The sequence below is a fragment of the Bubalus kerabau genome, chromosome 22, assembly GCF_029407905.1.
Source record: "Bubalus kerabau isolate K-KA32 ecotype Philippines breed swamp buffalo chromosome 22, PCC_UOA_SB_1v2, whole genome shotgun sequence".
NCBI lineage: Eukaryota > Metazoa > Chordata > Mammalia > Artiodactyla > Bovidae > Bubalus > Bubalus kerabau.
This window is the reverse complement of record NC_073645.1, coordinates 20,528,049-20,540,994: the sequence shown is the minus strand read 5'-3', so window position 1 is coordinate 20,540,994 and position 12,946 is coordinate 20,528,049. Positions and strand designations below refer to the sequence as shown.

The 12,946-nt window shown below is 46.1% G+C and overlaps 1 protein-coding gene across 1 annotated transcript in view; it reads left to right on the top strand.

Annotated features, from left to right (window-relative positions):
* The window catches only part of PIK3AP1 (phosphoinositide-3-kinase adaptor protein 1), a 123,195-nt gene that overhangs the window by 57,353 nt on the left and 52,896 nt on the right, over positions 1–12,946 (top strand). Inside the window, exons 3-7 of the mRNA XM_055560118.1 lie at positions 1,744–1,883; positions 7,120–7,264; positions 9,013–9,155; positions 9,677–9,809; positions 12,593–12,789. Coding sequence (XP_055416093.1) covers positions 1,744–1,883; positions 7,120–7,264; positions 9,013–9,155; positions 9,677–9,809; positions 12,593–12,789 — 758 coding nt within the window. The remainder of the gene's footprint in view (positions 1–1,743; positions 1,884–7,119; positions 7,265–9,012; positions 9,156–9,676; positions 9,810–12,592; positions 12,790–12,946) is intronic.

Here is a 12,946-nt window from a genome sequence, read left to right as displayed (position 1 = left end):
ACCTTCCGTTAATTTGGCTCGGATGGCACGGAGGTGGAAAGACTACTGCACTTAGCCTTTGTGAAGGGGTCAAGGGGCATTGGTCATTAGCACTGAGTGAGAGGGGAGTCAGTAGGCCTGAAAGGAAAGGAGAGATAGAGGTGATTATGGCTCTGGCACAGAGTGAAGAACAGTATCTGTCTCCTTAGGGCTCAGCACTAACTTCTGCCTGGATTCCCATTGTGCTAACAAGGTCAGAGACCAGGCTGCACTCAGCCCCGCCTTCTGGACTAGTGCGTCTTGGGTGAGATCACAGAGAGGGACCAACGGCGGGAGTACCTGCCTCACTGTCCATCACATGCTGGACCTGTATGTAGACATCTGTCAGAACCCACGTCAGGCTCCAGGACCAGACCCCTGCCCAAGGCTATGGAGCTTTTAAGTTGCATATCTGGGAGGCCTTGGGCCCTCCCCTGGCCTGGGCAGGTTCCAGAAACCCTTGCCTCACAGTTATAGCCCTGGGACAAGGTGGTGATTGGTCCCCCACACCTGCTCTGGCACCTCAGCCATCATGGTGGTGGGAGAACAGCCCTCCCCTGGCATGACCTGGGATCTAGAGAGCAAGCCTGTGTTACAGCTTTCTTTGGGGACATATTGGCTGGCCTGATCTGCCATCCCAGCTTTCTCCCAGGATGGATGTCCTTCCATGGGAGGCCAGCCTGCTGGAATCAGCCAAATTAACCTCTCTCCAGCCCTTCTAGAAGATGGGCTCTCTGAAGGCAGGATGGGTGTTTGGTTCACGCTCGTGTTCTCGCAGCACCTAGCACAGTTGGCTGGCTCTGTCGGTGGTTTAGAAATGGAGAAGAACAAGCCTGAGGAAGGGACTAGATGGACCTTCCTGTTCCTCGCAGCCGTTCTTAACCATTTTGTTCCTCTTTGAGGATCTGATGAAGCTCTGGACTATCTCCAGGGAAGTTTAGGCAAACACACACACACATGCACACACACAGACACACAGAGAATCTCGCACACAGGCACCCCATCAGTTGTTGAGCCCTGGTTAAGAGTCCCTGCTTTAGCGCTCTGGTAGGGTGCATCTACCCCCATCTCAGCATCATCTCATTCCATGCCATGCTCTATCTGCATACCCCTACTCACCTGCTCCAAACCCGAGCTCGCGCCCGTCTTCCCATGGCAGGGGTGTTGGCTGTGATACTGATTTGGGACCCAGTGACACTCTAAGGTTGGTTGAAAGTGATTGCCTTTTACCACTGCCCTGGAGGGAGTAGGCTGGCTAGCCATGACCTTGAGGAATAATGACTTCCTGGAAAGCACAGAATTTACCTGATGTTCAAAAGACGGCCTTTAAGGGGACAGCCTATTCTTGACACCCCTCCCCTTGAGGAGAAGGGGCCTCTTTCCTCACAGTCACCAAAGCCGGCCCTGCAAGAAGAGGTAACACCTGCAGAAGTTGGTTGTTTGCGACCAGACCTGCCAGCCTCAGACAGCAGCCCGTCCCAGACGTCTTGGCCTTTCTCTCCACCATCATCTTCCTGCTGTCACCCTATCCTCGTGGCCTCCATGGGGGTTGACTTTTCCCCAGGAGGTCCTCTCTCATGATTTCCTGAGTCACTCCCTTCAGCCTGTATTTGTTTGACATTTGGAGCCATTTCCTATTTGGTAACATTTGGGGTTTTAACGAGGGTGGGACATGCCCAGCTCTGCTTCCTTTTCTTTCCATTCAGCTTGTTCTCTGTGCCGTAGATTCTGGCTGCGACTCAGTCACTGACACCGAGACTGAGGACGAGAAGGTCCTTCCCTACTCAAAGCAGCAGAGCCTGCCGCCGCCGGAGACTCCGCCTGGGAACCTGATGGTGGTGCAGCCGGAGCGCATCCGCTGTGGGGTAGGCACCTCTGGGGGTGCTGGGTGGATGTCGGAGCACGAGCTTCGGGGCTTTTCAGTGGATGTAGTAAAGGGAACGGTGTTCTCTTGTCACATCTTTGTGTAATCCCAGCTTTCTTGTAGGGCTTCCATATACATTAGCCACCCTGGGACCCCCACTGCCTGGGCCCTGGACATTCCTCACTCCTTTAAGTCAAAGGGAGAAGAGCCCAGGAATGTATGTGTCATCAATCCAAGACATTAAGTTCATGAGACAAAAACTTAGAATGTGTTGAAGACCAGCAGACATGAACATTACAATATACTATATGCCAACCCTGGAGTTAGAAGCCTGGGTCTGGTCCTTCCAGCCCAGTGTTGAGCATTTTGACAGCTTGCTTCTCTGTCAGCTGGCTCCTTGTATGGCCCAAAAGTGCATCAGAGCTTGATGGCTGAAACTTGCTGGCCAGTATCACTTGCAAAAGGAAGTGATAAGTGGTAAACTCAGCTTAATGCCTGAGCTGCTGCTGCTGCTGCTAAGTCGCTTCAGTCGTGTCTGACTCTGTGCGACCCCATAGACAGCAGCCCACCAGGCTCCCCCGTCCCTGGGACTCTCCAGGCAAGAATACTGGAGTGGGTTGCCATTTCCTTCTTCAATGCATGAAAGTGAAAAGTGAAAGTGAAGTCGCTCAGTTGTGTTCGACTCTTCGCAGCCCCGTGGACTGCAGCCTACCAGGCTCCTCCATCCATGGGATTTTCCAGGCCAGAGTACTGGAGTGGGGTGCCATTGCCTTCTCCGTAATGCCTGAGCATAAGGTGACTAACATTCAGGGGTGGGACCCACGTGAAGAGATGATTTGAATGTGATAACCAACTGGTGAGCCGCTGTCATTTGAATACTACCACAGTATTGATAGTTTTTCATTATCTTTCCTTTTCTGATTAAAAAAATGTGTAATATTGGTTCAGAGCAGTGAAGTGCTTTCTTGTGGGTAGGAGCCTGTGCTAGGTTTGCCACTGCGGGCTCCTGGAGGCAAGAGGGCGGAAGAGCCGTGGAAATGGGAAGTCTTAGCTTCTCTGCACTTGTGAGTGGCTTTCTGTGCAGTCTGAGACCACAAGGCATTGGGCAAGGACGCCCTCCATGGGGGTTGCAAGCTGCTTCTTTGGACTCGATTGAACTCATAGATGTATTTGGTTTGAGCTGCTCAGTGTTTTAAGAATTAGGCATGAAAATCTGTTTCCAGCTCCCTTTGGACCAGATTCTGGTAATAACCAGGTCTGAGATGAGCAGCCGGGCCATTAGATGCATCCCTGGTTCTCATTAGTCCCTTTTCTTTGTACCCACTTCACTCCTTTTCCTGACCAGCCGGGCTTTGTGGTGGGCATGCAGTTTCTAGTCTCCCTATACTCTTTCCTGCCTTCCCCACGCCCCTCTCATCCTGACATCAGACTGGAGACTGTGAGGAGGGTTTGGAACTAAAGGATAATGCCACATCCATACCTCCCTGATTTTCCAGGCTTTGGCTCCTTCTTTTGTGCTGGCTCCCACTGACCCAGGATTCTCTCTGCTGCCTGCTCCAGGTCTCTGGATCCTGGGGCAGCTGGGCTGGCATTGGCTCATGACTGTCAATGGGGAGACACACTCATTTTCAGTGGCTCCCCCGCCTCCTTGGGAGAAGGAGCAGGTTGGACAGGGCTAGACCCACAGTGGGAAACAGGTCCACCACAAACACACTCACATTCACCCTCAGCAGCTTCTGTGAGCCAGGACCACAGCCCCTTCCCACTTGCTCTGGAATCAAGAGTGGCCCTCATTACAAAGGCCTATTCTAAAGGCTTGATAGCCGAATTTTACAATCAACATCTGGGGAATATCTATGGTGAGAAATTTCTCCTTTTCGCCTATTATTTGGACAGCCTGTCCTTTCTAGTTCAATGTCCTAAGAACTTAACCAGCATAACCATCACAGTAAAATAGATAATTCCATTTGGCAGGTTTGACAAGAGATCTCAAAACAATATAAAACTGCACTCAGGTTGCTCAATGCCTTGGGAAAATTAATCCTCCAATCAGTTATTTTTGTCCATCTGTTCAGTTCAGTCGCTCAGTCATGTCCGACTTTTTGCGACCCCATGAATCACAGCACTCCAGGCCTCCCTGTCCATCACCAACTCCCGGAGTTCACTCAAACTCACGTCCATTGAGTCATCGATGCCATCCAGCCATCTCATCCTCTGTCGTCCCCTTCTCCTCCTGCCCTCAATCTCTCCCGGCATCAGAGTCTTTTCCAATGAGTCAACTCTTCGCATGAGGTGGCCAAAATACTGGAGCTTCAGCTTTAGCATCAGTCCCTCCAGTGAACACCCTGATCTCCTTTAGAATGGACTGGTTGGGTCTCCTTACAGTCCAAGGGACTCTCAAGAGTCTTCTCCAACACCACAGTTCAAAAGCATCAATTCTTCAGCGCTCAGCTTTCTTTATAGTCCAACCCTCACATCCATACATGACCACTCGAAAAACCATAGCCTTGACTAGATGGACCTTTGTTGGCAAAGTAATGTCTCTGCTTTTGAATATGCTGTCTAGGTTGGTCATAACTTTCCTTCCAAGGAGTAAGCGTCTTTTAATTTCATGGCTGCAATCACCATCTGCAGTGATTGTGGAGCCCCAAAGAATAAAGTCTGACACTGTTTCCACTGTTTCCCCATCTATTTCCCACGAAGTGATGGGACTAGATGCCATGATCTTCGTTTTCTGAATGTTGAGCTTTAAGCCAAATTTTTCACTCTCCTCTTTCACTTTCCTGGCAATCTTGATTCTAGCTTGTGCTTCTTTGAGCCCAGCGTTTCTCATGATGTACTCTGCATATAAGTTAAATAAGCAGGGTGACAATATACAGCCTTGACATACTCCTTTTCCTATTTGGAACCAGTCTGTTGTTCCATGTCCAGTTCTAACTGTTGCTTCCTGACCTGCATACAGGTTTCTCAAGAGGCAGGTCAGGTGGTCTGGTATTCCCATCTCTTTCAGAATTTTCCACAGTTTATTGTGAGCCACACAGTCAAAGGCTTTGGCATAGTCAATAAAGCAGAAATAGATGTTTTTCTGGAACTCTCTTGCTTTTTTGATGATCCAGCAGATGTTGGCAATTTGATTTCTGGTTCCTCTGCCTTTTCTAAAACCAGCTTGAACATCTGGAAGTTCACGGTTCACGTATTGCTGAAGCCTGGCTTGGAGAATTTTGAGCATCACTTTACTAGCGTGTGAGATGAGTGCAATTGTGTGGTAGTTTGGGCATTCTTTGGCATAACCTTTCTTTGGGATAGGAATGAAAACTGACCTTTTCCAGTCCTGTGGCCACTGCTGAGTTTTCCAAATTTGCTGGCATATTGAGTGCAGCACTTTCACAGCATCATCTTCCAGGATTTGAAATAGCTCAACTGGAATTCCATCACCTCCACTAGCTTTGTTCGTAGTGATGCTTTCTAAGGCCCACTTGACTTCACATTCCAGCATGTCTGGCTGTATGTGAGTGATCACACCATCGTGATTATCTGGGTTGTGAAGATCTTTTTTGTACAGCTCTTCTGTGTATTCTTGCCACCTCTTCTTAATATCTTCTGCTTCTGTTAGGTCCATACCATTTCTGTCCTTTATTGAGCCCATCTTTGCGTGAAATGTTCCCTTGGTATCTCTAATTTTCTTGAAGAGATCTCTAGTCTTTCCCATTCTGTTGTTTTCCTCTATTCTTTGCATTGATTGCTGAGGAAGGATTTTTATCTCTCCTTGTTATTCTTTGGAACTCTGCATTCAGATGCTTATATCTTTCCTTTTCTCCTTTGCTTTTTGCTTCTCTTCTTTTCACAGCTATTTGTATGGCCTCCTCAGACAGCCATTTTGCTTTTTTGCATTTCTTTTCCATGGGGTTGGTCTTGATCCCTGTCTCCTGTACAATGTCACGAACCTCTGTCCATAGTTCATCAGGCACTCTGTCTATCAAATCTAGTCCCTTAAATCTATTTCTCACTTCCACTGTATAATCATAAGGGATTTGATTTAGGTCATACCTGAATGGTCTAATGGTTTTCCCTACTTTCTTCAATTTCAGTCTGAATTTGGCAATAAGGGGTTCATGATCTGAGCCACAGTCAGCTTCTGGTCTTGTTTTTGCTGACTGTATAGAGCCTCTCCATCTTTATCCATCTGAGAAGAGCATAAATTAAAAAACTCAAGAAGTCTTCTGTAAATCAGTGCATCTTGCTCTGTAAGGCTGAGTCACCCAGAGGTCTTGGTAAAATGCAGACTCCGGTGTGGTGTCTGGTGGGTCCAGGCAGGGCTTGAGATTCTGAGTTTCTAACAAGCTTCCACAGATACCAATGCTGCTGATCCCTTGGCCTCACTTTGGATACCAAGGCTGATCTAGAATCAGTTCAGTTAAGTTGCTCAGTCGTGTCTGAGTCTTTGCCACCCCATGGACTGGAGCACGCCAGGCTTCCCTGTCCATCACCAACTCCCAGAGTTTGTTCAAATGCATGTCCATCATGTTGGCAATGCCATCAAACCATCTCATCCTCTGTCATCCCCTCTCCTCCCAGCTTCAATCTTTCCCAGCATCAGGGTCTTTTCCAGTAATTGTGTATGGATGTGAGAGTTGGACTATAAAGAAAGCTGAGTGCCGAAAAATTGATGCTTTTGAACTGTGGTGTTGGGGAAAATTCTTGAGCATCCCTTGGACTGCAGGGAGATCCAACCAGTCCATCCTAAAGGAAATCAGTCCTGAATATTCTTTGGAAGGACTGATGCTGAAGCTGAAACTCCAATACTTTGGCTACTTGATACGAAGAACTGACTCACCGGAAAAGGCCCTGATCTAGAATACTGCTTCTCAAACTATCTGTGGTGAAGAACTTTTTAAAAATGTTGTTCTTTCAAGTTTCCAATTATGCCATGGACCAATACTTTTATAATGTACAACAAAAAAGAAATGCTATGAAAAAGTAAATAAACAGACATATAAAATACCAGCCCCAGGTTTTAAAATTATTATTAGGTTTGACAGACATAAGATGATCAAATTGCTATTAAGGGTTATAAATGTTCACTCTTGGGCTTTGTAACTGGTCTTTTGGGACCTGTGGCAAGCAGTCACTGCCTGGCAATGGACTGCAGACCCCACCCTGCCTGGAGCAGCTTCACTGGGGAGAGCTGGGGCTCCAAAAACCGGGGAGAAGGAACAATGACTGGTCTCCCATTCCAGGCCGAAACCACTGTCTACGTCATCGTGAGATGTAAGTTGGATGAGAAGGTGACAACAGAAGCCGAATTTTCTCGTGAGGATTCTCCCTCGATAAGGGTGGAAGCCAAGCTGGAGAATGAGTACACTGTTTCCGTGAAAGCTCCCAGTAAGTAGCCCGATTGACCTCCAGAAATGAGGCCTCTTGTGAAGAGGCCCCTTTTTTCCTTACCTTATTGACAGCTGTCTTTATCAGTCATTGAGAAAAGTGACAACCAAGATTTGGATTGGTTGTCATATTCTCTTGAAAGGAAGAAGAAATTGTAGAAGCATACATGTGTGATGGGGAGGAAATGGATATAGTACAATGTTTACAAAGTTAATGTATTAACATTTTTTAAAATTAGAGAAAAATAGGAAAAGTAGGGATAAAGTCATCTGATACCCTACCACTAGGTCTTCTTTGCCTTTGTTCCTAATTTTTAAAAACATAGTTGTTCCAATAGTATCTATTACCTTATATTCTGGTTTTCTTTATGTAACTTTAATTTATCCTGTCTCCATCCTTTTACCACTGTACTATTACATGGACTTTGAAACTCTCAATTTTATAATTTTTTTTTCTATTACAAAAGTAATGTGTGCTCAATATAGAAAACCTGGAGAATACAGTAACCATAGAAGAAAGTAGGTGGAAAATTACCCATATGCCCCCAAAGGAAATCACTGGTTTCTGTGTTTTCCCACATCTGTGTACAAAACTGTCTTGCAACCAACTTTCGTTACTTGAAAATACACTGTGAATATTTTCCCATGTTAATAAATATTCTTTTGACAAAATGATGCTTAATGGTTGCAAGGTAATCCAAGGTGTAGATGTGCCGTAATTTATAAAACTAGTCCCTTGAATTGAACCTGTATCTTAAAACCATAATTTTTAAAGATATATAATACTCAGCTGAATAGAAATATCTTTTAATTTTCATTTCCTCATTATTGCCTATTTATGTCACTTTTAATTTCTTATTGTCTTCTTGTTACTTTAAATGATGATGTATTGTGCATCTTTATGCATGCAGGTTTTGTGTTTGGTGTAGTGTCCTCGAGATGGAATTCCTCAAACACTGGGCGTTTTTAAGGGTCCTGAAAGATGATGCTTAGTTGCTTAATGGAATATTACTACTGCCAAGTTTATCTGCTATCTCATCACCAAAACAGGCCTTGTCACTTTGAATATGTTTGCTAATTTAATATGTTTCTAAAAAGTAGTCCATTGTTTTAATTTGCCTTTCTTTGATTACTAGCGAGGTTAAATATTTTTCCATGTTCTCTACTTGTCACATTTCCTCTTTTGTGAATCGAATCTTTGTGGTTGGTGCATTTTTAATTTTTTCTTTCCCCCTCAAAACCCCTTCCTGTGGTGTAGAAGAGAGAGCACTCAGGGAGAGCACACAGTAATGACGGCAGCCCAGCAAGTGAATCAGTTCTACTGGTGCGATGGGCGGAAGTGCGGAGTCCCACCGCCAGCATCCCCCCTGCCTAGGTGACCACTGGCCAGCATCTCCCCTGCCTCTGGTGACCACTGGCCTTTATATAAAGTGCTTTCAATTCAGCTCTTCTTCCTGTCTATTGACTCGGGGCCTGCAGTAGTGAGTAAAGCAGATGAAAATCTTCGAAAAGTTAAATTGCAGACCCAGTGCAGATGATCCCTCTGACACAGAGCTCTCCTGGTGTCGGTCTGCTCACCGCTTCTTCTGCTCTGTCCCTCACTTCCCAACCCTGCAGTTCACCTCCAAACCCTTTCTTCCAGTCCCCAGTTCATTTCTTTACCGTTTAAGTAATCCAGGAACACTTTCCCCTGTACTCTTAAAAAAAAACACACACACACAGTTTTATAGTATCTTTTCTTCCATCCAGACCTTTCATCTGGGAATGTTTCTCTGAAGATATATTCCGGGGACTTAGTGGTGTGTGACACCATTATCAGCTATTATACTGACATGGAGGAAATTGGGAATTTATTGTCCAATGCTGCAAATCCTGTGGAGTTCATGTGTCAGGTAAGGACGATGAAAGGACCCCAGGGTTTTCTGTGCCTGTAGTTTCTGCTCACAGTTCACAATCTGAAATCTGTTGGGTGGGAGATTGTTGTTGTTGATCAGTTGCTCAGTTGGACTGTGGCATGCCAGACTTCCCTGTCCTTCACCATCTCCCAGAACTTGCTCAAACCCATGTCCATTGAGTCGGTGATGCCATCCAACCATCTCATCCTCTGTCATCCCCTTCTTCTCCTGACCTCAATCTTTCCCAGCATCCCGGTCTTTTCCAATGAGTTGGCTCTTCGCATCAAGTGGCCAAAGTATTGGAGTTCCAGCTTCAGCATCAGTCCTTTCAATGAATATTCAGGGTTGATTCCCTTTAGGACTGACTGATTTGATCTCCTTGTTGTCCAAGGGACTCTCAAGAGTCTTCTCCAGCACCACAGTTTGAAAGCATCAATTAAGGCAAAAAGATGTAACAGTATGAAAAGGGTGGGAGATAGCTGGATTTAAGATCTGACCGTCTTCACTTTTGTATTTAGGCCTTTAAAATTGTGCCCTACAACACGGAGACCCTTGATAAACTGCTAACGGAGTCCCTGAAGAACAATATTCCTGCAAGTGGGCTGCACCTCTTTGGAATCAACCAGCTGGAAGAAGAAGACATGATGACGAGTAAGTTGACAGTTAAAACTCAAGAAAAAGGCCGCAGGTCGATTTCAGTTGGTCGGTTTCAGCATGCAGTCAGCCTGTGCTCATGCTTTCTACTGGATCCTGCTCTTCTGTTCATCCTCTGAGAAACATTCTTCTCTGGTCAGCCTGGGATTCTAAATTATAAGCCCAAATATCTCGCTCCCTTACTAAATACCCTCTGTGGTTCCCACTTGTCTTCTAAGGTCCAAACTGCTTAACCTTTCACAAGCCCTTCCCCAGGAGCTCCTGTAGTGTTTCTGCTCTCACCCCTCTCTGTTCTCTCCCTTGGCTTCTATGCTCTGCTCTACGGAAGGTATGAACGTCTTTTACCTAATGAAGGTTCTGCCCTGCCTCTTGCTACCTCAACCTTTGAGAGTACAGCTTCTTCCTCCCCTCCTCCTGCAGCAGCTTAGGAAGCACTTCCTCAGGTAGGTCCCACCTACATGCTGTAGGCTCCCCTTGCATGTCGGGTTCTTGTACTCTTCAGCTTTGTCTGTCTTTTTTGCTGGTTTGTCAGCTGGATGATGGAGAAGGCAATGGCACCCCACTCCAGTACTCTTGCCTGGAAAATCCCATGGACGGAGGAGCCTGGTGGGCTGCAGTCCATGGGGTTGTGAAGAGTCAGGCACGACTGAGCAACTTCACTTTCACTTTTCACCTTCATGCATTGGAGAAGGAAATGGCAACCCACTCCAGTGTTCTTGCCTGGAGAATCCCAGGGACAGCGTAGCCTGGTGGGCTGCCGTCTATGGGGTCGCACAGAGTTGGACACGACTGAAGCGACTTAGCAGCAGCAGCAGCTGGATGAACACAGGGACTGTGCCTGGTGGCTCACAGTAGGCACAAAACAATTATTTGTTTGACGAGGAAGGAGCAGTCTTGTGGGCATGTGTCCCTTGCTAGGAGCTGGGAGAACCACTTGCATGGGGATGGTGCCCTGCACGCTGGACTGGATGCTTGTTATGGCACTTTTGTGGATGCCATTTTTCCTTCACGCCGCAACTGCACTGCCCAGGAGGAACCCAAGTCTCTGGTTACTCACTGCCTGCATTTTATCCTTCCACAGCCTCTGAGAGCCATAAGGATGAGGTTATATTACCTTCAAGTACTTCTCCTGGGGGCATTTTCTTGTTGCCTCTCCCCATTTTCCTACTATGGAATATTCTTGCATCACTTTCAGCGGGTGTTAATATTCCCTATTTGGGCTCAGGAGAGAATATTTTGTAGCTTGACAATCATGGGTGATCCTGGGAACGTTTTCAGACCTTCGTTCCAAAGATTATATCCTGGTGAATAGGATGCTGGGCTTGTCTTTTCGTTGTTGTTTTTTTTTTTAGATTTTTTTCAACATGGACCATTTTAAAAGTTTTTATTGAATTTATTGCGGTATTGTTTTTGTTGTTTATGTTCTGTTTTTTTGGTTGCAAGGCATGTGGGATGTTAGCTCCTTGACCAGGGATTGAGCCCAAACCCCCTGCATTGTAAGGCAAAGTCTTAACCACTGGACCACCACGATGTCCCTGGGTTTGTCTTATTAAAAAAATACATATACATATTTATGTATACACACACACACACACATATATAAGACATATGTATATATACATATATTTATCTGTTTATTTATCTATCACTTTTGGGCTTCCCTCATAGCTCAGTTGGTAAAGAATCTGCCTGCAATGCAGGAGACCCCGATTCGATTCCTGGGTTGGGAAGATCCCCTGCAGAAGGAAAAGGCTACCCACTCCAGTATTCTGGCCTGGAGAATTCCATGGACTGTATAATCCATGGGGTCACAAAGAGCTGGATACAACTGAGTGACCCTCATTTTCACTTTCACTTTGGGCTTAGAAATCAACTTTTATAAAAATTAAAAAAGAGATTTGTCCCCAACTTCCCAAAACAAACATGTCTATTTCCTTGGTTGAGTTTGACTTGCTGTATCACGTATTGGTAGGTGGAGGGGCTCATGGGGACCAATGACTCTCAGGAGCACTTTGTTTCTCACGAATCAGAAGGTTCATGGACATCCTGGGGTTCGTGTACGTTAATAACATCACTCAAAGCCTGTCCTCAACAAAGAGCTCACCAAAAACCACCTCGTTAATCCTCCCAGGTCCCTTTGAGATAGTATGGAAATATTTTCTAGTTCAAAACTAAAGGTCATGGACCGTCCAAGTAACAGCCTCAGGATTACTTGGCGCATGTTATGAAACTGGGCATAAGAGCTAAGAAGATGGATTTTTTTTCCCCCACGCCACACAGTTTGCGGGATCTTAGTTCCCTGACTAGAAATTGAACGTGTGCCCACAGTAGTGAAAGCACTGAGTCCTAACCACTGGATCACCAGGGAAGTCCCAGGATTTCTTTCGTTTAATCAGCATACATAAAGCGGTTATTTTAAAGTGTTCTGAAATTTGAAGAGATGTTCAAAAGACGATCCCTGTTGCTCTTCATGGCTGCTTTTTAAAAAAAATCCTTAGCATATCCACGTATTTTGAACTGGTGTTATTTCTCAGGATTCGCCAATCCTTTTAGAGAAAGGAGGCAGGATATTAATGATAGATTTGGTAATCAGTTGACACATCATTTCTTCTGTCATCTTCAGCGGTGCCCCAGAGGAAGCCGTTAGATGTTAGGTCAGTCAACCAGGAAGCAATGGTTGAGCATCTGCTGGGTGCCATATTAGGTTTCCAGTGTCATCTCCATGAGCCTGGTGCCCTGGGCTTTCTCCGATCATTTCATTTTGCTTGACAATTTTTCAGATCAAAGGGATGAAGAGCTGCCCACTCTGTTGCACTTTGCTGCCAAGTACGGCCTGAAGAACCTCACTGCCTTGTTGCTTACCTGCCCGGGAGCCATACAGGCCTACAGCGTTGCCAACAAGCACGGCCACTATCCGAACACCATCGCCGAGAAGCATGGCTTCCGGGACCTGCGGCAGTTCATCGACGAGTATGTGGTAAGGTCAAGGCGGGAGAGGCCCCGGGAATGGGAAATGCACCATGTGGTCCCCAGGGCTGCCTTTGCACCAAAGATCTGGGTGGACTTCATCTCTAGCATGTTCTCATGTGCCTCTGCTGGCAGAGCCAGTATACGCGGGCTGAAGAGATGAGCCC